Source organism: Thalassophryne amazonica, chromosome 17 (genome assembly GCF_902500255.1).
Source record: "Thalassophryne amazonica chromosome 17, fThaAma1.1, whole genome shotgun sequence".
NCBI classification, from domain to species: Eukaryota; Metazoa; Chordata; class Actinopteri; order Batrachoidiformes; family Batrachoididae; genus Thalassophryne; species Thalassophryne amazonica.
This window is the reverse complement of record NC_047119.1, coordinates 33,433,676-33,461,508: the sequence shown is the minus strand read 5'-3', so window position 1 is coordinate 33,461,508 and position 27,833 is coordinate 33,433,676. Positions and strand designations below refer to the sequence as shown.

The 27,833-nt window shown below is 41.0% G+C and overlaps 1 protein-coding gene and 1 long non-coding RNA gene across 4 annotated transcripts in view; both read right to left on the bottom strand.

The window, feature by feature from the left end:
* Positions 1-27,833, bottom strand: part of LOC117529379 — an 883,736-nt gene that overhangs the window by 648,397 nt on the left and 207,506 nt on the right. The window lies entirely within an intron of this gene.
* The window catches only part of strbp (spermatid perinuclear RNA binding protein), a 259,677-nt gene that overhangs the window by 99,989 nt on the left and 131,855 nt on the right, over positions 1-27,833 (bottom strand). For all 3 annotated transcript variants that reach the window (XM_034192127.1, XM_034192129.1, XM_034192128.1), the window contains one exon: positions 16,889-17,063. In XM_034192127.1, coding sequence (XP_034048018.1) covers positions 16,889-16,891 — 3 coding nt within the window. In that variant the 5' untranslated portion in view covers positions 16,892-17,063. The remainder of the gene's footprint in view (positions 1-16,888; positions 17,064-27,833) is intronic.

Below are 27,833 nucleotides of genomic sequence, written 5' to 3'. Positions count from 1 at the left end.
AAAGTCAGTTATATAGAAATAAAGCCGTTTCAAGCAGAAACAAGGTGATACTAGGTGACGTTTTGAAATGACCGACGCGCAGTGAACACATCAGCTAGCAGCTTGTGTAGCTGGGGCACTCTGATTGGTTCCTCTGTCTTTTATGATGAAATAATGCTGAATTTATGTGGAAATGATTGTTGTACCAAAGCTTCAGATATCTGTCGCTGAGATAGATGATGACTGGAGTGCAGTTTGAAGCAGAAACGAGGTGATAATCAATGAACTGCAGGCTAATGATGCATGCGGAGTGAAGGCAGGGTGGACCGATTTTTAGGGGGGACCGTTCGGTCGGAGACACCGGTACGTAAATATGGAGTGACGCACAGCAAGATATTAATGTGCTCCTCCAGTTCTTATCAAATGTGCCGCTCCCCATTCCACCCACATTCCCTGTGTGTGCCGTGTCATTATTACAGCAAGCAATGGGGTTAAGATGGAAAAAGAGGATTTTCAAGTGAGATCCGATTTGAATCAGATATGCAATAGATCGATTTTGAACTGGCAGTCTGAACAAAACCCTATTGATCAATTGTGTAGAGAACCAGATAATGAAAATAATTGTTTGCTGTAGATGTAGTTATGCATGTGTGCGCTGGGTAAGGAGGTGTTTGTGAATACCTACTTATAACAGGTCACATGTCAACAGTGTGTGGAAAGCTGAGCTGACAGAACACTTTCTTAGTTATTGTGAGAAGAGATGAGAAGCAAGAAAAATAGGAGAAACATTCAGAGTGCAAACAAAAGCAGCAAAAGCAAAGAGAACGAAGCAACTGAGACACTGACAAGAAGATTGCATGAGGGAAATACCACTGGAATTTTATTTACTTATTTATTTTTTCATCAATTTCTGCAAAAACAAGTTCTTCTTTCGACTGAAGGTGATGAATCATTCAGAAACACCACACATTAAGAACAAACCCAATCCCCAAAAACAAAGTACTGAGGCAAAACAGAAATGCTGCTTGAGGATATTTCACATTTTTTTAGTAAAAAATAGGACACTGAGAAGAGTTGCAAGTGAAAAGGAAATTCAAATATTCAAACAACCTATCAAAATAAGTAAATCAAAAGAAAGAACAAGAAAGAGAAAACAAACGAAAAAAAAAAAAAGAAAACCAGCATCTTGGTGTCTGTGTAACACGTAGCAGACTGGAGGAGGAACCATTAAAAATCCACATTGATTTATCTGCTCCTTGCTTGGCAGGTCAGCTTGTCACACACCGACATCCTGTTTTATTGTGCTTTCTTTCATCGCCTGTTAAATTACGCCACGCACATGCGCATGCACGCAATAACAGGAGGCACACAGCAAAATACGGGAGGAGAAACCACAAGCATGAAAACAAAAGAGACACAGCTGACAACTCCAGGGTGGATCCAGCTTCGGGGGGGGGGGGGGGGGGGGGGGGAGCTGTGTCTTGATTTGATATAAAATCCCCTACTAGAATTTTAAAAATCTACGGCCTTTTTCTTGCATTCTAAGGCAATCTGAGGAGTCAAAGACTGACTCTAGTCATCTTTTTAAATATGCAATTTAATTTTTTTAAACACTGGAAATCTTGTAATTTTGAATGCAACAGTGTGCATCAATCAGCCCTTGTTTATTTAAGACCTTTCCCATATTTTAATCACACCTTTGGTCAGCAACTTTTTTTTTTTAAGTGGAGGGGACCTCTCAGCCCCCCAACAACACCCCGCCCCCTTGATCTGCCTCTGCAATGCTCAGCTGCTCATCATCACATGTACTCAATAAAAATAAATAAACAAATAAAAATAAAAAAAATTAAATACGCGGAGAAATAGATAAGTGAAACACAGGGAATTATACTACTACAAAAAAGGAATGACAGTCATCCGTAATGACATGCACATCAATGAAGCGTCACGTCTCAGCCTCACACACTGTACTCAGTCAACTTTCCACTAAAGGAAGTAGATTTTATTATCAAAACAAACAAAATCAAAAAAAGAACAAAAAATAAAATAAAAAACTCTGGCCTTTGCTCCCAGTAATTTGTCTGTACAGTTTAAAAGGTTTACAGCCTGCCAATAAAACATTACGACCAAACTGCGACAAAACAAAAGCGCTGACACTGCACTGATTCTCTCAGTTCTACTGCATTACTGAGTAAGTGCACATCCATCTGAGAAATAGAAATTCAGCTGAATATAAAACTTAAAATGACATCACATGATAAACAGTCCCTTCTAATCAAATTATTGACTTAACCCTGAATGTTCCACTGAGTGATGCGTGAAAGCCTCTGCAGCTTGTGTGATGTGACGTATTTTCAGGTGAAGCATTAAGCGTGTACAGGAATTCACGCACATTATAAACAGGTGGGACTTGATTAATGTGCAGAAATGCAAAGCTGGACACTGGCTTGTTTACAAATGTGCTGCATTATTCTCCTCCCACGACGCTGAACAATCTTCCTACATTTAAACCAACACTGAAAACCACCACTGTTGCAAACTGCGAAACTGAAAAACAACTTTGCCAGATGAAATCAACGTACACATTTGACCCATCATCTCTACTAGCCAGTACTACTGACAAGAGGTGTGCTTTTATACAATGGGAGGCATTATCTGACCATCCAAAAATGACATTTGATTTTTAACAGACATTTGGAATTTCACTGATTAAGTTACAAGTCCACTATCATTGTTGTTGGCTATAACAGGAAAACCCTAATCTAGGTGTATGTGTAACTGTAGAGTTTCCAAAACAACCATCAGAGCAAAGATTCCTATTTTAATTTTACACTGTCTAAAATCTAAAATCTCTGTTGTATATTTCAATTAAGTAAATTTGTTTCATTAAAGACACACACACACACAAAAAAATTACAAAAAAATACAATGGCTCAAGTTGTTGCCCAAGATCAGTGTTGATAATTTAGCAGATATATCATTAGATTTATTGAGTTATTGAAAAAAAAGTGGAGCTTTTGTGTGCTAATTTTCAGCTACTGGGGAAAAGTGAAGGGAGTTAACCCAGAAGTGAAGCAGAAGAGGTTAAAACTGTATGAAGTGAATTCAATTTATTTCATTTATATAGTGCCAAATCGCAAAGTTGCCTCAAGGCACTTCACACAAGTAAGGTCTAACCTTATCAACCCCCAGAGCAAGCACACAGCTGACAGTGGTAAAGAAAAACTCCCTCTGAGGAAGAAATCTCAAGCAGACCAGACTCAAAGGGGTGACCCTCTGCTTGGGCCATGCCACAGACACAAATTACAAAACAACTTAGTTAAATATATTGACAAAAACAGCAATAAAGAAATAGTTTGTCTTTTCACTGACCCCTGACTGGCCAAGGTTGCCACAGTGGAGCTAGTACAGACCTGCATTGAGTTTTGGCAGGGGTTTTACACCGGGTGCCCTTCCTGATGCAACTCCAGTTTTACACAGAGAAGCACACACGCAGCCCCTGATCATCCTAAGGGGTCTCTCATCCAAGTACTAATCAGGACCTACTCTGCTTAGTTTATTAAACCTGACAGGATGAGGCATACACAAAGCAAAGCAGCTGTCAAAATAAAATTAAAAAGATATTTTATTTTTATTTTGGCAAATTTGGCAAAATAAAATAAATCAATCAATCAATCAATCAATTTTTTTTATATAGCGCCAAATCACAACAAACAGTTGCCCCAAGGCGCTTTATATTGTAAGGCAAGGCCATACAATAATTATGTAAAACCCCAACGGTCAAAACGACCCCCTGTGAGCAAGCACTTGGCTACAGTGGGAAGGAAAAACTCCCTTTTAACAGGAAGAAACCTCCAGCAGAACCAGGCTCAGGGAGGGGCAGTCTTCTGCTGGGACTGGTTGGGGCTGAGGGAGAGAACCAGGAAAAAGACATGCTGTGGAGGGGAGCAGAGATCGATCACTAATGATTAAATGCAGAGTGGTGCATACAGAGCAAAAAGAAAAAGAAACAGTGCATCATGGGAACCCCCCAGCAGTCTACGTCTATAGCAGCATAACTAAGGGATGGTTCAGGGTCACCTGATCCAGCCCTAACTATAAGCTTTAGCAAAAAGGAAAGTTTTAAGCCTAATCTTAAAAGTAGAGAGGGTGTCTGTCTCCCTGATCTGAATTGGGAGCTGGTTCCACAGGAGAGGAGCCTGAAAGCTGAAGGCTCTGCCTCCCATTCTACTCTTACAAACCCTAGGAACTACAAGTAAGCCTGCAGTCTGAGAGCGAAGCGCTCTATTGGGGTAATATGGTACTACGAGGTCCCTAAGATAAGATGGGACCTGATTATTCAAAACCTTATAAGTAAGAAGAAGAATTTTAAATTCTATTCTAGAATTAACAGGAAGCCAATGAAGAGAGGCCAATATGGGTGAGATATGCTCTCTCCTTCTAGTCCCCGTCAGTACTCTAGCTGCAGCATTTTGAATTAACTGAAGGCTTTTTAGGGAACTTTTAGGACAACCTGATAATAATGAATTACAATAGTCCAGCCTAGAGGAAATAAATGCATGAATTAGTTTTTCAGCATCACTCTGAGACAAGACCTTTCTGATTTTAGAGATATTGCGTAAATGCAAAAAAGCAGTCCTACATATTTGTTTAATATGCACTTTGAATGACATATCCTGATCAAAAATGACTCCAAGATTTCTCACAGTATTACTAGAGGTCAGGGTAATGCCATCCAGAGTAAGGATCTGGTTAGACACCATGTTTCTAAGATTTGTGGGGCCAAGTACAATAACTTCAGTTTTATCTGAGTTTAAAAGCAGGAAATTAGAGGTCATCCATGTCTTTATGTCTGTAAGACAATCCTGCAGTTTAGCTAATTGGTGTGTGTCCTCTGGCTTCATGGATAGATAAAGCTGGGTATCATCTGCGTAACAATGAAAATTTAAGCAATACCGTCTAATAATACTGCCTAAGGGAAGCATGTATAAAGTGAATAAAATTGGTCCTAGCACAGAACCTTGTGGAACTCCATAATTAACTTTAGTCTGTGAAGAAGATTCCCCATTTACATGAACAAATTGTAATCTATTAGACAAATATGATTCAAACCACCGCAGCGCAGTGCCTTTAATACCTATGGCATGCTCTAATCTCTGTAATAAAATTTTATGGTCAACAGTATCAAAAGCAGCACTGAGATCTAACAGAACAAGCACAGAGATGAGTCCACTGTCCGAGGCCATAAGAAGATCATTTATAACCTTCACTAATGCTGTTTCTGTACTATGATGAATTCTAAAACCTGACTGAAACTCTTCAAATAGACCATTCCTCTGCAGATGATCAGTTAGCTGTTTTACAACTACCCTTTCAAGAATTTTTGAGAGAAAAGGAAGGTTGGAGATTGGCCTATAATTAGCTAAGATAGCTGGGTCAAGTGATGGCTTTTTAAGTAATGGTTTAATTACTGCCACCTTAAAAGCCTGTGGTACATAGCCAACTAACAAAGATAGATTGATCATATTTAAGATCGAAGCATTAAATAATGGTAGGGCTTCCTTGAGCAGCCTGGTAGGAATGGGGTCTAATAAACATGTTGATGGTTTGGATGAAGTAACTAATGAGAATAACTCAGACAGAACAATCGGAGAGAAAGAGTCTAACCAAATACCGGCATCACTGAAAGCAGCCAAAGATAACGATACGTCTTTGGGATGGTTATGAGTAATTTTTTCTCTAATAGTTAAAATTTTGTTAGCAAAGAAAGTCATGAAGTCATTACTAGTTAAAGTTAATGGAATACTCAGCTCAATAGAGCTCTGACTCTTTGTCAGCCTGGCTACAGTGCTGAAAAGAAACCTGGGGTTGTTCTTATTTTCTTCAATTAGTGATGAGTAGAAAGATGTCCTAGCTTTACGAAGGGCTTTTTTATAGAGCAACAGACTCTTTTTCCAGGCTAAGTGAAGATCTTCTAAATTAGTGAGACGCCATTTCCTCTCCAACTTACGGGTTATCTGCTTTAAGCTACGAGTTTGTGAGTTATACCACGGAGTCAGACACTTCTGATTTAAAGCTCTCTTTTTCAGAGGAGCTACAGCATCCAAAGTTGTCTTCAATGAGGATGTAAAACTATTGACGAGATACTCTATCTCCCTTACAGAGTTTAGGTAGCTACTCTGCACTGTGTTGGTATATGGCATTAGAGAACATAAAGAAGGAATCATATCCTTAAACCTAGTTACAGCGCTTTCTGAGAGACTTCTAGTGTAATGAAACTTATTCCCCACTGCTGGGTAGTCCATCAGAGTAAATGTAAATGTTATTAAGAAATGATCAGACAGAAGGGAGTTATCAGGGAATACTGTTAAGTCTTCTATTTCCATACCATAAGTCAGAACAAGATCTAAGATATGATTAAAGTGGTGGGTGGACTCATTTACTTTTTGAGCAAAGCCAATAGAGTCTAATAATAGATTAAATGCAGTGTTGAGGCTGTCATTCTCAGCATCTGTGTGGATGTTAAAATCGCCCACTATAATTATCTTATCTGAGCTAAGCACTAAGTCAGACAAAAGGTCTGAAAATTCACAGAGAAACTCACAGTAACGACCAGGTGGACGATAGATAATAACAAATAAAACTGGTTTTTGGGACTTCCAATTTGGATGGACAAGACTAAGAGACAAGCTTTCAAATGAATTAAAGCTCTGTCTGGGTTTTGGATTAATTAATAAGCTGGAATGGAAGATTGCTGCTAATCCTCCACCCCGGCCCGTGCTACGAGCATTCTGACAGTTAGTGTGACTCGGGGGTGTTGACTCATTTAAACTAACATATTCATCCTGCTGTAACCAGGTTTCTGTTAGGCAGAATAAATCAATATGTTGATCAATTATTATATCATTTACCAACAGGGACTTAGAAGAGAGAGACCTAATGTTTAATAGACCACATTTAACTGTTTTAGTCTGTGGTGCAGTTGAAGGTGCTATATTATTTTTTCTTTTTGAATTTTTATGCTTAAATAGATTTTTGCTGGTTATTGGTAGTCTGGGAGCAGGCACCGTCTCTAAACAAAAATACAAACAAGAGTAATCTAATATTTCTGACATTGGCCAAGGGGTGACGAGGACTCAATATAAAAGATAGATCCAGATTCCACAACACAATTCAGTAATTGTATACTGATCCAGAATGGTCCGACTGATCAAGATGTTGTAATCTGATATTTAAACTCACAAAATGGTAAACCATGAGTCTCAGAATCCATGAAATAGTTTTTTTGTTTTATTGTTTTTATGTAATCCTTCAAAGCCTATATAAAGTGAAATCCTGAACCAGAATACGGATCTGGATCACCTCCAAAAATTTAATGGGGTCGTCCATGGCCTAATATCTATTTGTTGTAAAAATGTCGTCAAAATCTGTGCAGTAGTTTTGATGTAATCCTGCTAACAGACAGACAAACAAATAAACGCCAGTGATTTTATTATGTCCTTGGTGGACATAAAATAAAAAAATAAATTTCTGCTACATGGTCTTGACTGCTTTTCCCTATCCCCACTACACAAAAACAAAAAAATAAATCACAAAAAAGACCAGCAAACAAAATAATCCCACCTTCAAGAGAACAGGATTCTGTTCATCTTCCCATCATATGTAAATTACGCCATTGCCTCATCATTATGCCATATTTTGAGCAACAGTGCCGACCATCTGCCACTGCAGAGAACAAAAATTCTGTCATAATGACTTGTACGATCGTTTTTCTATGCTCAACATGCGAAGACAGCATTAGAATTACTTGCACTGTAGCTAATGTCCAATGTGGACGTTCATGTTGTGCACAGCGGCCAAGAAAAGACTGCTTACCTTCACTGCATGCTGAGAGTCTGAAAACCTGTAAGCCTATGAGTCTTATGTCAAATCCAGAGATTTTCTGATATTTATACACTGCAATATTCAGATGTGTCTTACATACAAATGTTCATGACACTCGTACACTCTGTTTGTACACTCAACAAAAGTGACTTTTCAACAATTTAATTAAATATAAGTAAATACCAATAGTCCTTAGGGATGTGTTTCAGGCACATCTATCTGGGAGGACACCCTTGGGAAGACCCAGGACTAGGTGGAGAGATTATATCTCCACACTGGCCTAGGAACACCCAGTCAGAGGTGGTCAATGTGGCTTGGGAAAGGGAAATCTGGGGTCCCCTGCTGGGGTTCTTTCCCGGCGACCTGATCCCGGATAAGCGGCTGAAGATGAGTGAGTAAATACCAATAGAAAAATGCTAAATTTTACTTACTGCTTCACCTTTGTGAACTTTGATGGTTCATCTCTACTATGAGCCTTTAACCTGCCAGAAAAACTCTCAGCTTCCAGCAAAACCCGGCTCTTATGGGGGATGACACTCTGGTTGGTTTAATTCATATTATGCTCAAAACACCCCCATGATTGCCATATTTTTCTGATTATAAGTCACATCTGTCAAAAATGCCTCTTGGAGAGGAGGAAACAACAACAACAACAAAAAAACAAAAACATATATAATTTGCACCAGAGTATAAGTCTTGCCTTTTTTCTGTATTATCAGCTATTTAATTTGTGATTTTTGTGCTTTTCTGTAATGTAATTTTGAAATTTGAATCCTGGGAAAGTCCTAAGTAAATAGTTATAATAATAATAATAATAAAATATATTTCAGTATATAAGTCACAGGACCTCCAAAACTAGCAAAAACACCAACACTTATGCTCCAAAAAAATAATTAAGTGCAATATGACCTCTATGCATCGTGGAACCTTTCTTTGCATCCTGACTACGCATCATGTAAACAGCATAGGGGAATTGGACATGCCCCAAATCTGCTATGCACTTCAAATTCTCCACTACAGATCATTAAGTTAGAGCCTTTTAAGAAAGTATAACCATAATAAGTAGTGTTTTCATAACATTAGATTCCTCACATTTGCAGTGCGGGCTGAAAATAAGGTCTTTCTGTTGCAGTGCAAGCAGGATGGACACACTGATGAGGCTGATCAGGTTGCATTACCTCAGTAGTTGATAAATACAACATCAGCATCAGCACCAATAGTGTTATCTCTAATTAACAGATCACTTTGTCAATACTTTGTGACTTTAAACAGAATTTTTAAAGTAATTCCATTATAAGTTGTGAAAACAATACAACACAAACTCTGAAGAAGAAGAAAAAAAATTAGCCATTTTCAATGCGAATGTGGAACTGAACGTATAAAACTGTTAAAAATTTCCACTTGGAAAAATCTGCAGTGTTTCCTCCAGAAACACAAACAGTGGACTAATGATGACATGCGATGCACAAGCCGCACGAGCCGGACAGATACAATATAATCAGCCAACAGTGCATGCGTATGTGTGTGTGTGTGTATGCATACAAATGCTGTACGCTGTATTAATTATATGCACAAACTTTAAAGGGGAAGCTGCAAAAAAACCCAAAAAAAAACCCCCAAAAACATCAGTTTGGTGTAGTGTGTCTGCCAAGGTCACACATGAAAAACCTGCCGCATCACCATAACTCAAGACTAATCAGAGTTGTGTGTGTGCATAGTGCAAACGCACACACAGAACCATGCACTCGTCTCATTACACTAAGTTATTTATGAGCTCAGCCGTGTGCCTTGTCCAAGATGTCCGACCTTTGCACCCTCAGCACCATCTCTCTCTGTTTGAATCCCTCTCAGTCACTCGTTGTGTTTTCTTTCTATTCCATTTTTCATGATCTCCTCCAATCATTGCTCCATCTACTCCTTTAACCACCGATCCAGTTGCATCCTTTTTTTGGGGGGGAGCATTTATTTTGCCCTCCTTCCTCTTCTTGTTGTAATTTTTAATAATTAATTTTTGGCTCTGCTCTAACAACAGCCCAGGGGAAAAGCTCCTGCCATCACAGGCCAAGAACATTAATCAATCCCTCGTTTCTTTTTCTGCCCCTATCTGCGTTCTTAACGACCTCTTTATCCTAAACTTTTACTCAAGTTTTCATCTTTCATTTGTCCTCATCATGTTTTTATTCGTTTTTACAGTTCACCCTCCCAAGTCTTTGCCAGTTTCATCATCAGCTTCATATCTGTGGTTGCAAAATTTCACTCAGAATCCCCAAATTCACAAGTGACTGCGACTGCCTCATGAAGCTTTTGTAAGCTTATTCTCAAGAAGAAGGCCAAGAAGGATTTCAGTCTTCATCATCATCCCCAAGTAACCATTCATATCACACAGTCATTCCAGCAGTACCCAAGGACCCAGTGAATGGACCTAGTACCAAAGACCTTAGGAAGACGTAAGACCGTAGACATCACCTTAGGTTACAGTTTAGTGTCCAGGACCCAGTTTCATAAAGCAGACTAATCTTGTTTAATCAAATAAACTCAGTTAGTTGGCTGATTTTTTGACGTTAGTCGTTGCACAAATCACTTACTCAGCTAAAGTTTCATGTTACCCGACTAAAGTTTTTAGCCTGGTACCTAGGAGGCTAATCTTATTAGTTGACAAAACTTCAGTGTCTTACTTCAAAAAAATGGCAGCTATCATGGACAAACACTTGATGGAGCACTTAAGAGCAGCCCTACTTTATTCCTTCAAAAGGAGAGCTTCCTCTACTTTTGGCCATGGTTGCAGCAGATGACGCCTGTCATGATGTGTTTGTGACAGTTCTCACATTAGCCACTGGGCGTCGCAGTTACGCAGAGCCGCATTGTTTGCACGAAAGGTTTAATGCAAGCATAGAAGAAGAAACTGAAGAGTGAAACTGCTAGGCTAAGTGCTAAGCAGTTTGCAGGGGTCAGTGAATGTTAATAAAGCCAGTTAACAAAACAAACGCTGGATAGTTGATGACAACAACCAACCCGGAAGTGAACAAAACTGTCATGCATTGGAGCCATCTCTTGGCAACGGCACGCGCGAGGCTGCTATGATGGGTTATTTGGGGAAAATCAAATGTATAGTGGTTCCATAAGAAACAGTAAAGTGTACCTAAGCTAAAAATGGGTTGGCATATTTGACAATAAGATGATTGTTTCACTTAATTTCCTGTATTTATGCACTCAACTATTCTAGTTGACTCATCTTTTCTACTCATAACTGTTGTGGGCATAATCCCAATATACTCCCTTCACCCTACCACTTTTCCCTTTCCCTCGGAGAAGTTGTGGGGCGAAGGGAGTACTGAATTGTGCCACACTGAGTGTATTGGGTAAACCATGATAAGGCATATACTACTGCCCTGAAGGCTTTATATGGTCCCTAAGCTACCACTGTGAGACCCATTATGAAACATACTGACAGCTTTAGATGAGACCAGCCATGGTGGTTCACAACCAAATTCGGACTATACAGAAGACTTTAACAGTCAATCAATCAATCAATTTTTTTATATAGTGCCAAATCACAACAAACAGTTGCCCCAAGGCGCTTTATATTGTAAGGCAAGGCCATACAATAATTATGTAAAACCCCAACGGTCAAAACGACCCCCTGTGAGCAAGCACTTGGCTACAGTGGGAAGGAAAAACTCCCTTTTAACAGGAAGAAACCTCCAGCAGAACCAGGCTCAGGGAGGGGCAGTCTTCTGCTGGGACTGGTTGGGGCTGAGGGAGAGAACCAGGAAAAAGACATGCTGTGGAGGGGAGCAGAGATCGATCACTAATGATTAAATGCAGAGTGGTGCATACAGAGCAAAAAGAGAAAGAAACAGTGCATCATGGGAACCCCCCAGCAGTCTACGTCTATAGCAGCATAACTAAGGGATGGTTCAGGGTCACCTGATCCAGCCCTAACTATAAGCTTTAGCAAAAAGGAAAGTTTTAAGCCTAATCTTAAAAGTAGAGAGGGTGTCTGTCTCCCTGATCTGAATTGGGAGCTGGTTCCACAGGAGAGGAGCCTGAAAGCTGAAGGCTCTGCCTCCCATTCTACTCTTACAAACCCTAGGAACTACAAGTAAGCCTGCAGTCTGAGAGCGAAGCGCTCTATTGGGGTGATATGGTACTACGAGGTCCCTAAGATAAGATGGGACCTGATTATTCAAAACCTTATAAGTAAGAAGAAGAATTTTAAATTCTATTCTAGAATTAACAGGAAGCCAATGAAGAGAGGCCAATATGGGTGAGATATGCTCTCTCCTTCTAGTCCCCGTCAGTACTCTAGCTGCAGCATTTGAATTAACTGAAGGCTTTTTAGGGAACTTTTAGGACAACCTGATAATAATGAATTACAATAGTCCAGCCTAGAGGAAATAAATGCATGAATTAGTTTTTCAGCATCACTCTGAGACAAGACCTTTCTGATTTTAGAGATATTGCGTAAATGCAAAAAAGCAGTCCTACATATTTGTTTAATATGCGCTTTGAATGACATATCCTGATCAAAAATGACTCCAAGATTTCTCACAGTATTACTAGAGGTCAGGGTAATGCCATCCACAGTAAGGATCTGGTTAGACACCATGTTTCTAAGATTTGTGGGGCCAGGTACAATAACTTCAGTTTTATCTGAGTTTAGAAGCAGGAAATTAGAGGTCATCCATGTCTTTATGTCTGTAAGACAATCCTGCAGTTTAGCTAATTGGTGTGTGTCCTCTGGCTTCATGGATAGATAAAGCTGGGTATCATCTGCGTAACAATGAAAATTTAAGCAATACCGTCTAATAATACTGCCTAAGGGAAGCATGTATAAAGTGAATAAAATTGGTCCTAGCACAGAACCTTGTGGAACTCCATAATTAACTTTAGTCTGTGAAGAAGATTCCCCATTTACATGAACAAATTGTAATCTATTAGACAAATATGATTCAAACCACCACAGCGCACTGCCTTTAATACCTATGGCATGCTCTAATCTCTGTAATAAAATTTTATGGTCAACAGTATCAAAAGCAGCACTGAGGTCTAACAGAACAAGCACAGAGATGAGTCCACTGTCCGAGGCCATAAGAAGATCATTTGTAACCTTCACTAATGCTGTTTCTGTACTATGATGAATTCTAAAACCTGACTGAAACTCTTCAAATAGACCATTCCTCTGCAGATGATCAGTTAGCTGTTTTACAACTACCCTTTCAAGAATTTTTGAGAGAAAAGGAAGGTTGGAGATTGGCCTATAATTAGCTAAGATAGCTGGGTCAAGTGATGGCTTCTTAAGTAATGGTTTAATTACTGCCACCTTAAAAGCCTGTGGTACATAGCCAACTAACAAAGATAGATTGATCATATTTAAGATCAAAGCATTAAATAATGGTAGGGCTTCCTTGAGCAGCCTGGTAGGAATGGGGTCTAATAAACATGTTGATGGTTTGGATGAAGTAACTAATGAAAATAACTCAGACAGAACAATCGGAGAGAAAGAGTCTAACCAAATACCGGCATCACTGAAAGCAGCCAAAGATAACGATACGTCTTTGGGATGGTTATGAGTAATTTTTTCTCCAATAGTTAAAATTTTGTTAGCAAAGAAAGTCATGAAGTCATAACTAGTTAAAGTTAATGGAATACTCAGCTCAATAGAGCTCTGACTCTTTGTCAGCCTGGCTACAGTGCTGAAAAGAAACCTGGGGTTCTTATTTTCTTGAATTAGTGATGAGTAGAAAGATGTCCTAGCTTTACGGAGGGCTTTTTTTATAGAGCAACATACTCTTTTTCCAGGCTAAGTGAAGATCTTCTAAATTAGTGAGACGCCATTTCCTCTCCAACTTACGGGTTATCTGCTTTAAGCTACGAGTTTGTGAGTTATACCACGGAGTCAGGCACTTCTGATTTAAAGCTCTCTTTTTTAGAGGAGCTACAGCATCCAAAGTTGTCTTCAATGAGGATGTAAAACTATTGACGAGATACTCTATCTCACTTACAGAGTTTAGGTAGCTACTCTGCACTGTGTTGGTATATGGCATTAGAGAACATAAAGAAGGAATCATATCCTTAAACCTAGTTACAGCGCTTTCTGAAAGACTTCTAGTGTAATGAAACTTATTCCCCACTGCTGGGTAGTCCATCAGAGTAAATGTAAATGTTATTAAGAAATGATCAGACAGAAGGGAGTTTTCAGGGAATACTGTTAAGTCTTCTATTTCCATACCATAAGTCAGAACAAGATCTAAGATATGATTAAAGTGGTGGGTGGACTCATTTACTTTTTGAGCAAAGCCAACAGAGTCTAATAATAGATTAAATGCAGTGTTGAGGCTGTCATTCTCAGCATCTGTGTGGATGTTAAAATCGCCCACTATAATTATCTTATCTGAGCTAAGCACTAAGTCAGACAAAAGGTCTGAAAATTCACAGAGAAACTCACAGTAACGACCAGGTGGACGATAGATAATAACAAATAAAACTGGTTTTTGGGACTTCCAATTTGGATGGACAAGACTAAGAGTCAAGCTTTCAAATGAATTAAAGCTCTGTCTGGGTTTTGATTAATTAATAAGCTGGAATGGAAGATTGCTGCTAATCCTCCGCCCCGGCCCGTGCTACGAGCATTCTGACAGTTAGTGTGACTCGGGGGTGTTGACTCATTTAAACTAACATATTCATCCTGCTGTAACCAGGTTTCTGTAAGGCAGAATAAATCAATATGTTGATCAATTATTATATCATTTACCAACAGGGACTTAGAAGAGAGAGACCTAATGTTTAATAGACCACATTTAACTGTTTTAGTCTGTGGTGCAGTTGAAGGTGCTATATTATTTTTTCTTTTTGAATTTTTATGCTTAAATAGATTTTTACTGGTTATTGGTGGTCTGGGAGCAGGCACCATCTCTACGGGGATGGGGTAATGAGGGGATGGCAGGGGGAGAGAAGCTGCAGAGAGGTGTGTAAGACTACAACTCTGCTTCCTGGTCCCAACCCTGGATAGTCACGGTTTGGAGGATTTAAGAAAATTGGCCAGATTTCTAGAAATGAGAGCTGCTCCATCCAAAGTGGGATGGATGCCGTCTCTCCTAACAAGACCAGGTTTTCCCCAGAAGCTTTGCCAATTATCTATGAAGCCCACCTCATTTTTTGGACACCACTCAGACAGCCAGCAATTCAAGGAGAACATGCGGCTAAACATGTCACTCCCGGTCTGATTGGGGAGGGGCCCAGAGAAAACTACAGAGTCCGACATTGTTTTTGCAAAGTTACACACCGATTTAATGTTAATTTTAGTGGCCTCCGATTGGCGTAACCGGGTGTCATTACTGCCGACGTGAATTACAATCTTACCAAATTTACGCTTAGCCTTAGCCAGCAGTTTCAAATTTCCTTCAATGTCGCCTGCTCTGGCCCCCGGAAGACAATTGACTATGGTTGCTGGTGTTGCTAACTTCACATTTCGCAAAACAGAGTCGCCAATAACCAGAGTTTGATCCTCGGCGGGTGTGTCGTCGAGTGGGGAAAAACGGTTAGAGATGTGAACGGGTTGGCGGTGTACACAGGGCTTCTGTTTAGGGCTACGCTTCCTCCTCACAGTCACCCAGTCAGCCTGCTTTCCCGGCTGCTCGGGATCTGCCAGGGGGTAACTAACGGCGGCTAAGCTACCTTGGTCCGCACCGACTACAGGGGCCTGGCTAGCTGTAGAATTTTCCACGGTGCGGAGCCGAGTCTCCAATTCGCCCAGCCTGGCCTCCAAAGCTACGAATAAGCTGCACTTATTACAAGTACCGTTACTGCTAAAGGAGGCCGAGGAATAACTAAACATTTCACACCCAGAGCAGAAAAGTGCGGGAGAGACAGGAGAAGCCGCCATGCTAAATTCGGCTAAGAGCTAGTAGCTACGCTAAGCTAGCGGATTCCTAAAAACACGCAAAGTGAATAATGTGTAAATAATTTAGAGGTGATTCAGCAGAAGGAGTGCTTTAGTTAAGGCACGTAAAGATTACACTGGGAAACAAATCGTAATCTAGATAACTAGATCAATCTAACTGCGCAGATTAAACAGCTAACAGATACAGAAAAACACCGCTGTGCTCCGGAACAGGAAGTGATACAATACCGCAGTGAGAGCCAACCACCAGTAGAGGCAAGCAAAAGAATAAGGGTGCATAGCTCAGTCGGATAAGGAAATGGGTTACCAATACGTAGACCTGGGTTCAATTCTGGGTCATGGTACCCACTCTCTGTCTTCGGACAAGACACATCATCTGCATTTTGTTGGCCCAGCCTTGGCTGGTGAAGCAATCTGCACCAGACTGGTGTCTCATTGAAGGGAATCATAGACTCTCAACCACATAACGTAGAGGACTTTGGGCATAAGCATCAAGACCAATGTTCCTCAAAGCCTATACAGGACACCTTCTGTAAGAATAAGAGAAGGCGATTACAGGAAAAACTGCATTAACAAGAGAATTTGGCCCGCAAGGAAAACGCAGCCCAGGTTAAGAACTCAGCTCGGTTTAGGGGTAGGGAACTCTGCCCCGTGTGTGAACCGGAGAGAGCAGAGTTCCCTCTTGTAACCAAAACTGCACCGAAAATAAATAAATAATCAAAACAGAGAAATCTCCATTGACTATCTTTCTCCTTTTCATAACACTTCAGCTCCTTTTGTATTTTATCTTCTTACCCTCCTATGTTTCATTCAAGCTTCAGCTCTCCTTCTTTCCCCAGTGATTGAGTACCGGCTGGCAAGCACTCTTCTTTCTCTACTCCCCCAAACACCAAGATATGACCCTGTCTGCACCTCCTCTTATCAGGGACCATAAAGCACATACACCCCACTATCATGTCTGGAAAGTGATATCAGTCTGAGATGTTGCACCCTCCAGTCTGGAGAGGTATTTACTTACACTACTACTTACTCTCTTCTACTGCAGATAATTTACTGCCATATATACACACTAGCACAGACAAACATGCACACACCAGCACATGTAGAGAGAAAGTGTGTTACCATGGCTGCAAGGAGGAGTGGTCGCGCGTATCCTCGTGACGCCCGCTTGTGGAGTTGCTGGGCGTGTGGCAGCGTGCGGGCGCGATGTTACCAGTCAGGATGTTGCTGTCGTGCCGTTTCCGCTCTTCATGTGCTCCTCTGTCACTCTGGCCACTGCTCCACAATAGGTTTTATTCTGAACACAGAACCACGGGAGAAATGGCAGATGATCAGTTGGATTTGGTTGCGTCACAACAAAATTGCAAACCCGCTTCAACAACTACGCTTCCTCTGAAACCTGAAAAAGAAGTTGCAAAAGTTAAAACTCTAAAACGCTAATAAAGGACAGCAGGTGTGTCGTCACACTCAGCCTCCCTCTGTCTGACTCTGCTCTGCCTACTTCCACCCACATCGCATCACACCTTTCTTCACTTCTTCATCACACACACACACACGAACACTGTGAGCACACACACACACACACACACGAACACTGTGAGCGCACACACACACACACACAGACACACGAACACTGAGCGCACACACACACACACACACAGACACACGAACACTGAGCGCACACACACACACACGAACACTGTGAGCACACACACACAGGCCTTCATTCATTTTACATGTGCTGGCAGGGGTCTGAGGGAGGGAGATGAAACACAAACAACCACTTGTTTTGATACACTGGCTTACACACTTAAGGCTAATACCACCCTTTTCGAACATGTGCACATGCACGCGTGCATGATCAGCAGCAGAGACTCAATGTAAGTTGCTCTTTCAAAAAACAAAACTGTATAATACAATATTATTATTTTACATTACAGTAAACATCATTTATAATAACAATAAGTATTACATGTAAACACACACACACACACACACTTGTGCACAAACGTTTACATACCCTGGCACAATTTCTGATTTTTTGGCCAACTTTCAGAGAATATGAATTGTTGGGCAGAATGTTCCATGACAGTTCGCCTCGGACCACTTGAAGGTCTTCTTCTCTCCGTCTGGGGCAGGTATGTGTCATGAAATATTCTGTTCTTTGCTTATCACACTGACACAAGACACAGGCAATACAAGGTTTTGATAGAACACATACCGTTCAGATGAACAACGCAAGGATATCACCTGCATAAAAATGTCAAATGCAACACTCTCCATCCAAATCACATAACTCTACACAATAGGGTAAGACCGTTCAATTTTGGTCTCATCACTCCAAATGACTTGGCTGTTTGGCATATTGTAAGCAGGATACTTTGTTCCATTTGCATAGCAATGGCTTTCTTCTGCCGACTCGACCATGCAGCCCATTTTTCACTGAGTACAAACAAAGAAATCACAGGTGGTGATGGTTACCTTTTATAGTCGTTCAAACCCGTTTGTGTCAACTTGTGTGCATGTTATCAGGCCACAATCAACAGGGTATGCAAACTTTCGATCAGGATCGTTTGGTTAGTTAATGTTGTCATTATGATTTCAAAAGAGTAAACACAGTTGTTTGACAATGAATGGCTACACATAACTACTGACCATGAGTGAAAAAATGTCTTGTGTTATTATTCTTATTCTCTGAAACATGGGCAAAAACGTTTTTAAAAAGTCTGCCAGGGTATGTAAACTTTTGAGCACAACTGTATATGCTCTGGAGCAGGTTTTCATCCTGGATGATTGCTGCATTCATTTTACCCTCAATCCTGACTAGTCTCCCAGTCCCTGCCACTGAAAAACATCCCCACAGCATGATGCTGCCACTAAATCAAATCAAATCAATTTTATTTATATAGCACCAAATCACAACAAACAGTTGCCCCAAGGCGCTTTATATTGTAAGGCAAAGCCATACAATAATTACGGAAAAACCCCAACGGTCAAAACAACCCCCTGTGAGCAAGCTCTTGGCGACAGTGGGAAGGAAAAACTCCCTTTTAACAGGAAGAAACCTCCAGCAGAACCAGGCTCAGGGAGGGGCAGTCTTCTGCTGGGACTGGTTGGGGCTGAGGGAGAGAACCAGGAAAAAGACATGCTGTGGAGGGGAGCAGAGATCAATCACTAATGATTAAATGCAGAGTGGTGCATACACAGCAAAAAGAGAAAGAAACACTCAGTGCATCATGGGAACCCCCCAGCAGTCTAAGTCTATAGCAGCATAACTAATGGATGGCTCAGGGTCACCTGATCCAGCCCTAACTATAAGCTTTAGCAAAAAGGAAAGTTTTAAGCGTAATCTTAAAAGTAGAGAGGGTGTCTGTCTCCCTGATCCGAACTGGGAGCTGGTTCCAGAGGAGAGGAGCCTGAAAGGTGAAGGCTCTGCCTCCCAGAGAGGGTGCAGGTTTTCTTTGCAGCCACTGACTGCAGCAGGTGATTTCACTGACGAACTCATCCCACCTGCTCAAAGTGATGTTAATCAGTGAAATCACCTGCTGGAGTCAGTGGCTGCAAAGAAAACCTGCACACTCTTGGCCCTTTCTGGAATAGTTTGGACACCACCACACTAGACCATAACCTCCCCTTCATTGCTTGGATTGTGCTCTGACATGCACTGTCAACTGTGGGACGGGCCTAATATGTAGACAGGTGTGTGCCTTTCCAAATAATCAACTGAATTTACCCCAGGTGGACTTCAATTGAGCTGTAGAAACATCGAGGATGGTCAGTGGAAACAGGATGCACCTGAGCTCATTTTGAGCTTCATGGCAAAGGCTGTGAAATACTTATGTACATGTGATTTCTTAGTTTTTTATTATTTTATTAAATTTGCAAAAATCTCAAAAAAATATTTTTTTTACATAGTCATTATGGGGTAAAAAAAGAATTTCATCCATTTTGGAATAACACTAACATAAAATGTGGAAAAAGTGAAGCACTGTCAATAGTTTCTGGATGCACTGTATATTATATATATATATATATATATATATATATATATATATATATATATATATATATAAACTGTGTTTCACAGTGTCCATGAGCTCATGTATTTTGGGAAAAAGTAAAATTATTTTAACTGCAAACTTGCTTCTTTTAGTTCATGCACACAGTAAATTAAACTTGTGGTGTTGCTTCAAAAACACTGGCTGGATTTATCAGTGCACAGTACGCTGAGGTGAGCAGATACACAGTGGTCCTATTCACAACACGAAATGTCAACACTATCCCCACTGATGGAACACAGAGGCACTCAAACCAGAGCAATGACATTTACAGAGCGGATCTGTGGGTGATCACACAAGTTTGTACGATTTAATTTCGCTAAGACATTCTAGTGATGCACATCCCAGCAGGTGTGGAAATAAAGCAAAGTTCATTTGATACAGGAAAGTAGTGACTACACAAATTTGTCAAAAGCCTTCATTCCACAACAGATGCAATTATTGCAGCTCAATCCCTTAAAGAGAGAAGTGAATTTGAATAGAAAATATTGTGATGAACAGTTTTTATTACTGCAGATGAATAGGCATTGTGATATATCATGAAAATGATGAGTGCTAACTGTGTTCCACATAAATTTCCAGCACTGAGTGAGGGCTTAACACAAAGAAAAAACAGATGACAGGACCAAGGGCCTGTGTAGAGATGAGTGAATATTTGGATACGAACAGAACAGGCAGCCGGACTGAGCTCTACTGTAAGGAGAGGAAATCAAAAAATTTGGACCAAAAAAAAAGATGACATGAAATGGTTAACTGAGTACCGAAATGGATTGCCTTGGTGATTAATTTAATGACTGATTAATAAGCAATACATTTTTTAATTGTTGCAGCACTAATTAACATGGTATGTTGTAATAACAGACCATGAACACAGAATTAGGTTTGAATCTACACCAGGTTTCATAGATGATGCGATAAATAAGCTCGCCCTCTTGCTCCCCCCATCTCCTTGAGGTGATACCTGTTGCCTTTATGTGATGTGTTCATTTTGGTAATTGGATTAGTGTATAAGCTCCAACAAGACCCACATACAAGATTTTAGGGCTTCCTAACACTTTTTGACCCTTAAACACTATTCAGAAAATATCAGAGCGAGTACGACCCATTAGCTGATTAACTGAACCGTACCCAGTGTTGGATACTGCATATATTTAACCTAATTTCTAAGATCCCAAATAATTGTCTTTGCATTTCTTCATTTGAATACAGCTCCTGCGCATTTCACACTTTTTCTTTGTGTGCTGCCATGACAACACCAAACAGATCTCAGTGTCAGACAATAAGAAGTAGCACTGCTAGTGTTGGTCACTGTGTGTCCACGGAAATAAAGTTCATTGTGCCCGATCATCTTTACTGGAATTGACTTGGATCTGTCAGATCTGGAATCTCAGAGGTTTGAACCCAAATCCAGGTCAAACACTTACATCTATTAACAACCATTACAGCCACCTGCTGACGCATCAGTCACATCATCTCTTGACAACACACATAACAACTGAGCAAGACATTTTTTGATTTATTTTTTACGATACTTGATATATAACATGTTGCGTGTACAGTATCTTATCCTCGTGACACTACTTGGATCATAGCTGGATAATCTGGATGATGTCTGGGGACAGAAGATAAACACATGAATGTTGGTCTCCAGGAGCTGACGGAAGATTAAACTGTGGCTCTGGTCAATGTCAATGTCAATTTTATTTATATAGCACATTTACAACAACAGCAGCTTCCCAAAGTGCTTCACAGTAAAAACAATATCAAAAACCATATCACAAAAAAAACCCCAAAGCATTAAAATTCCAAAATATACAAGGACACATAAGACCAGACACACACAGCTTAAATTGTATTAAAGCCAAAGCATAAAAATGAGTCTTAAGAACAGATTTAAAAGACTCTAGAGTTGGAGCAGCTCTCATGTGCAAAGGCAAACTGTTCCAAAGTTTAGGCGCAGCCACCGAAAAAGCCAGATCACCTCGAGTTTTTAATTGAGATCTGGGCACATTTAATAAAAGCTGGCTTTCTGACCTCACTGATCTGACCGGAACATAAGGAGTCAAAAGCTCAGAGAAGTAATCGGGAGCCAAACCATTTAAACACTTGAACACAAGCAGCAGAATCTTAAAATCAATCCTAAATGTGACTGGGAGCCAATGGAGCGAGGCTAACACAGGGGTGATGTGCTCTCTCTTCCTCGTCCCTATGAGCAGTCATGCAGCAGTGTTCTGGACCTGCTGCAGACGCTTTAGAGATGACTGGTCCAGTCCACAGTAGAGTGAGTTACAATAATCTAGACAAGATGTTATAAACAAATTAATAACTTGCTCAAAAACACACGCTGGGAGGTAAGCCTTCACTTTTCTCAAGATTCTGAGTTGGTGGAAACTGGCCTTTACCACAAAATTAATTTGCTTGTCCATTTTGAAGGAGCTGTCAAAAATGACCCCCAGATTTCTGACAGAATCATGCACACAGGAAGACAAAGGACCAAGCACATCATATGAACCAGATGACCATGCAGGGCCAAAACCAACTATTTCAGTTTTTTTCTCATTGAGAATTAGAAAGTTTTGGGTCAACCAAGTTTTCACTTCCTGCAGACAATTTACCAGGTTAGTAAAAGAATTTGATGGGAGCTTAAGTGGGAGATAGATTTGCAGGTCATCGGCATAAAAATGAAAGGCCAAGTTGTATTTTCTGAATATGGTGCCAAGCATATACAGTGAAAAAAGGGTGGGACCCAAAACAGAGCCTTGTGGAACACCATAATTTAAGGGTGCTGAGCTGGACTGGTGTGGCCCAAGGTACACAGAGAAACTACGGTCTCTAAGATAAGATCTGAACCACTCCAGTGCTGTGCTTTTAAAACCTGCATAATGCTCCAGATGGGACAGTAAAATAAAGTGATCAACCGTGTCAAAGGCTGACACCAGCCTCTGACACCAGCCTTTGTTCAGTAGACCAGCAGCTGGTCAGTAGAGAACAGACAGAGGAAGACATGTTACAAGAGGTTGGAGAAAGATGACATTCAGCAATGAAAGGCAAGGCAATGAGAAGATAGGGAGAGGAAACAAAAATGGGGAACGAGTGAAACTAAGGAGAATACAAAGTGGTGTGATGGGCATGAGGGGATTGGATAAACAACAGTGCTACATATCGAGTTGGCCCCTCAAGTAAGCAGACTGCACCGGAGGCTGCACCTCATTTTCTCACTCTAGCCACTGGCATGCCGTGCTGACAATTACCTCCTCAACACACCTGGCAGCAAGCGTGTGTCTGTGGCTACACAGTAGTGATTTGCCAGTTACCTCACAGCTAACACTCCTCTCCTTTCTGGAAGGGGGATAAGCTCGGTTCCAACATGGTTTAGCCACTTAGGACCCTATATGCATGCACAAAGTGCATACACAGACACAAATGTGCTGCCAAGAAGCGCATAATACCAATGTGACAACCCTCATTCGTTTCTCATTATCAGAGAAATTCAGTATTAAACTATGCCCATTTTATCCTTCACTTTTTCCACCCTTCTCCTATTGCTGCTTTTTATGTATTTACAACCCCAAATCACAAAAAGTTGCGACAATATGGTGAATGCAAACAAACCCAGTAATTCTTACATATATGTTGACTTTCATTTCATTGCAGACAGTCTGAACTCTAGATATTTCATGTTTTATGTGGTCAACGTCATCCGTTCTTGCATTTAATTTCTTCAACACATTCCATACATAGTTGGGACAGGATAAATTTACAGTTAATGAGGTAAAAATATTAAATGATTTTATTTCAAATGGATGATGTCAACGGGTCACTGTAATCATGGTCTGGTACAAAAGCCAAGTTCAAGAAAGGCTGTCTTAATGGAGCAAAAAATGGGCAGAGGGTCACCAAAGATAGCCTGATGATCTCCAGTTTGTGGATCTCCAATGTGTCAGAAATTTGTGAAATGTTTACAATGTTCCTAAAATAAAGATGAGTTTGGAATTTACACACTTCTCCTTATAACGTGCATAACATCATTCAATGATTCAAGGAGTGTGCAGGAATTTCAGTGCAAAAAGGGCAAGGGTGCAAGCTTAAAGGTGAATACCCAATATCTCCGATCCAGCTGAAACCATCACATAAAGAACCATCAATCATCAATAGGTGACATAACCACATGGGCGTGGCATTACTTTGGAAAACCTTAATCAAACACTACAATACTGAGTTACATTCACCTGAAATGCTTCACTTCTTGTATACTCAATACCAAAATATCTTGAGCATTGAGAGAAGGAATGGCAACATTACAAAGCAGTAAATGTTTTTGTGGTCCCAATTGTTTTGGAATGTGTTACAGGCTTTTAAAGCAGGAAGTGGTACCATTTAAGGCAACAAAGCAACACTTAGAATTCAGCCTCATTGTACGATGGCCTACACAAAAGTTTATTACAGCCTTCATAGTGGCAGCTATAGATTAGATTAGACAGAACTTTATTGATCCCTTGGGAAGACTCCCTCAGGGAGCTTCCAGCAGCACTGTATAGCAGCACACAGGGTAAGAAGCACACAGTATCAAAAGTGAAACTAAACAAGGAAAACGGTTTGCAATATGTTGTTGTTCATTCAGATGCTCCTGGTTTTGTTCGGGGTCGCCACAGCGGATACAGCCAGATCTGCATTGGTAATTGCACAAGTTTTACGCCGGATGCCCTTCCTGACGCAACTCCAGTTTTAACTGGAGAAACACACACAGCCGCTGGTGTTCCAAAGAGGTCTCCCATCCGGGTACTAACCAGATCCTGCTCTGCTTAAATTCTGAGATCTGACAGGATCAGAACAGCTGACATACTGGTTTACAGGCAACTACTGTTCCTCTCCTCCCTGTCCTCTGTCTTCCCGTTACTCCTCCTCCCCCTGAGTGAGGAGTTGTACAGTCTGATGGCCTGAGGGACAAAGGAGTTTTTCAGTCTGTTGGTCCTACACTTGGGAAGGAGCAGTCTGTGGCTGAAGAGGCTCCTCTGGGTGCTGATGATGGTGTGGAGAGGGTGACTGGCATTGTCCATAATGTCCAGCAGCTTGTCCAGTGTTCTCTTCTCTGCCACCATCACCAGGGTGTCCAGCTTCATGCCAACCATGGAGCCAGCCTGCCTGATCAGTTTGTCTAGCCTGAATGTGTCCTTCTTGGATGTGCTGCTCCCTCCAACACACCACGGTGTAAAAGAGGATGCTGGCTACTACGAACTGGTAGAACATCCACAGTTTCCTGCAAATGTTAAACGATTGTAACCTCCTCAGACAGTACAGCCTGTTCTGTCCCTTCCTGTACAGGAGGTTGGTGTAGGTTGTCCAGTACAGTTTGGCGTCCAGCCACAGCTCGAGCTACTTGTAGGAATCCACAGCCTCCACCTCAATCAGAACTCGATCAGACCTGGTCGTGGAGTTGGTCTTGGGTTGTCAGTGAAATAGGCAAGAAAATCAGCAATAAATAAATAAATAAACATTCCTGCTCCTCAACCAAATCTGAAAAAGCCCTTATCGTCTACCACTGGAGGAGATATCTTCCACTGAAACACTACAGATGCAGACTATCACATAACTTTTGACCCTCCTCTGTTGTTTGTGGCAGGTAACAATGACACCAACACAATGATGGTTCTTTGGATGGATCAAAGCTTAAATAAAGGATCAAATCTTAAATAAAGGCACAGTGTTGACCAGGCTTTATTGAACTGATCAGTTCAATAAAGCCTGGTCAACACTGTGCCAGTCCTTTGGCTTCCATCTGGGAAGGATGGCAATAAGTGTCCTAACAGTAGATATCTACAAACCTGATCCCCATTCCACTGGCGGCTTTCTATATCATGGTTATTAAACCATCCACTCCTTTGAGTGCACACCTCAGTGCTTTCCCCAACCATGGATCCGTGCTCCATTTTCTTGTTCTCTCCTTGATGCTATTCTGCCAGGTTGTTAATGTGTGATTGTGTTTTCTCCAGAGTAAGAGTGGAAAGATGAGGGAAAACTGGCAGAGGCGCTTCCTCATTAATGCTAGAGGTGGGTCACGCACTTGAGGTGCGCGCACACACACACACACACACACATACACACACACACACACTCATTCAATCACCTCTACTTGGTTCTGTAGGTATTGAATATTTCTCCTGCATTAGGGAAAACACACACACACACATACACACACACACACACCAGTGCCGTGTCTCCCCTCTGCCAAGACTTGGTGATTACATCCTGTTTTCCCTCCAGAGATGAAAGGAATCGGGCAGAGGAAAAGAAATAAGGGATGGGAGTAGACAGAGATGGAGGACAGACGACAAAGCCACCAAGAATTTGCTAAGATGGCTCTGAGCTTCAATTTTCACCTTTCTTGTTAGATAACTATCAAAGAAGATAAGCAGTAGATGAGACAGACTGAAGAATGACAAGCCTGAAAGCATGTGTTAATTACCACTGAAAAGAGCATTTTCACTGTGGATTTCTGATTATCTGCTCATTATTGCCAAGAGATGATTAATTCTGGATCAGTCCAATTTCAAAATATAAAACATAATGATTGTGGTTGCTTATTGTCTGCTGAAATCCAAAATTGAAGATGCACTATTGACCAAGTTGGAAATCTGTCCATGTGAGCTAACATGGCAACATGCATGAATATTTGTATCAAGTGTCATCATATGAGTGAAACCTTACAGACAAGAATACGTGCCCAAACATTGCTGTGTTCTACACTGCACACAAAGAACCTGAAAATTTGTTATCAATCAGTGGAAATCAGTGAAGGAAGTGGTTGCAAAGACTGTTCATCAAAATGGAACGACTCACATCTGTGTAAAACCGTGTTCACACCGGGCGCGACGCGCCACCATCGTTCGGTGTGTCGCTCTGCTTTCGCTGCGAAAATTCGCCCCAGTGCATCATCAAATACGAGGAGCTTCCATTTCGCTTGCCAGTTCCGGTTGTCAGTCAAGTTAACACAATGGGCCTTGATCAAATGGAGCGAGTTGCTGTGCTCTTAACTGTTGTGGAAAGCTGACATATGTCGCCTGCGGCGCCGTCCCTGGGTTCATAACAGCCTCATGAGATGTTCCCAATTTGGGGAGTATCATTATTTGCTGCAGGAGCTGCGTCTGGATGACGGCAGCTTTCAGCGTTCCTTCCGACTCTGCAGGAACCAGTTTGAGGACCTCCTGTCCTGTTCACGTGCACATGTAAACAATGAAAAAAAACTGTCCACTGCTGTGGTGCTGCTGCTCGCTCTCTGTCATAACTGTGTTTATAAACCAGTCACCATTTGTTTTATTATACATCTGTGTAGTTAATAAATAAAATAATCTTCACGGACGATTCGCTCGCGCGCACATGAAAAACAACAACAAAAAAAACTGTCTGCTGCCGCTGCTGCGGGGCTGCTGCTCGCTCTTCCCCCAAACTCTGTCATAATTCTGTTTATAACTCAGTCACCATTTGTTTTATTATACATCTGTGTAGTTAATAAATAACCTTCACGGATGATTCGCTTGCACGCGCACGTGAAAAAAAAAGTCCCCGATTGGTCATCGCAGCGCGACAAGACGAAAAAGTTCAGATTTTTCAACTTGGGGAGGAGGGCAACATGACACGACACGATATCACGCCACAAACGAGCCAATCGCTCAAAATCGCTTCATTCGCGTCGCTTCATTCGCGTCCATTACATTACATTGTGTGGCTTGGCGCCACAACGCGTCCTTCCATAGGGATTACATGGCAATCTGTCGCCGCTGTTGCTCACGTCGCGCCTGGTTTGAATGGGGCTTAAGGCATTTCATCACAGCCACTTTGAGAAAGTTTATTAAATAAGCAGTGAATATAATGTACAAGCATGTGTTTGTATCAATGTTTTAGTCAGTGTTTGATTTGAGTGTTTGTACGACAGCATATTAAAGACATATTAGAACATTTCTAAAACAAAACTGAGTTAAAAGCATTCAAAAAAACTTTTTAAAGATTAAAGT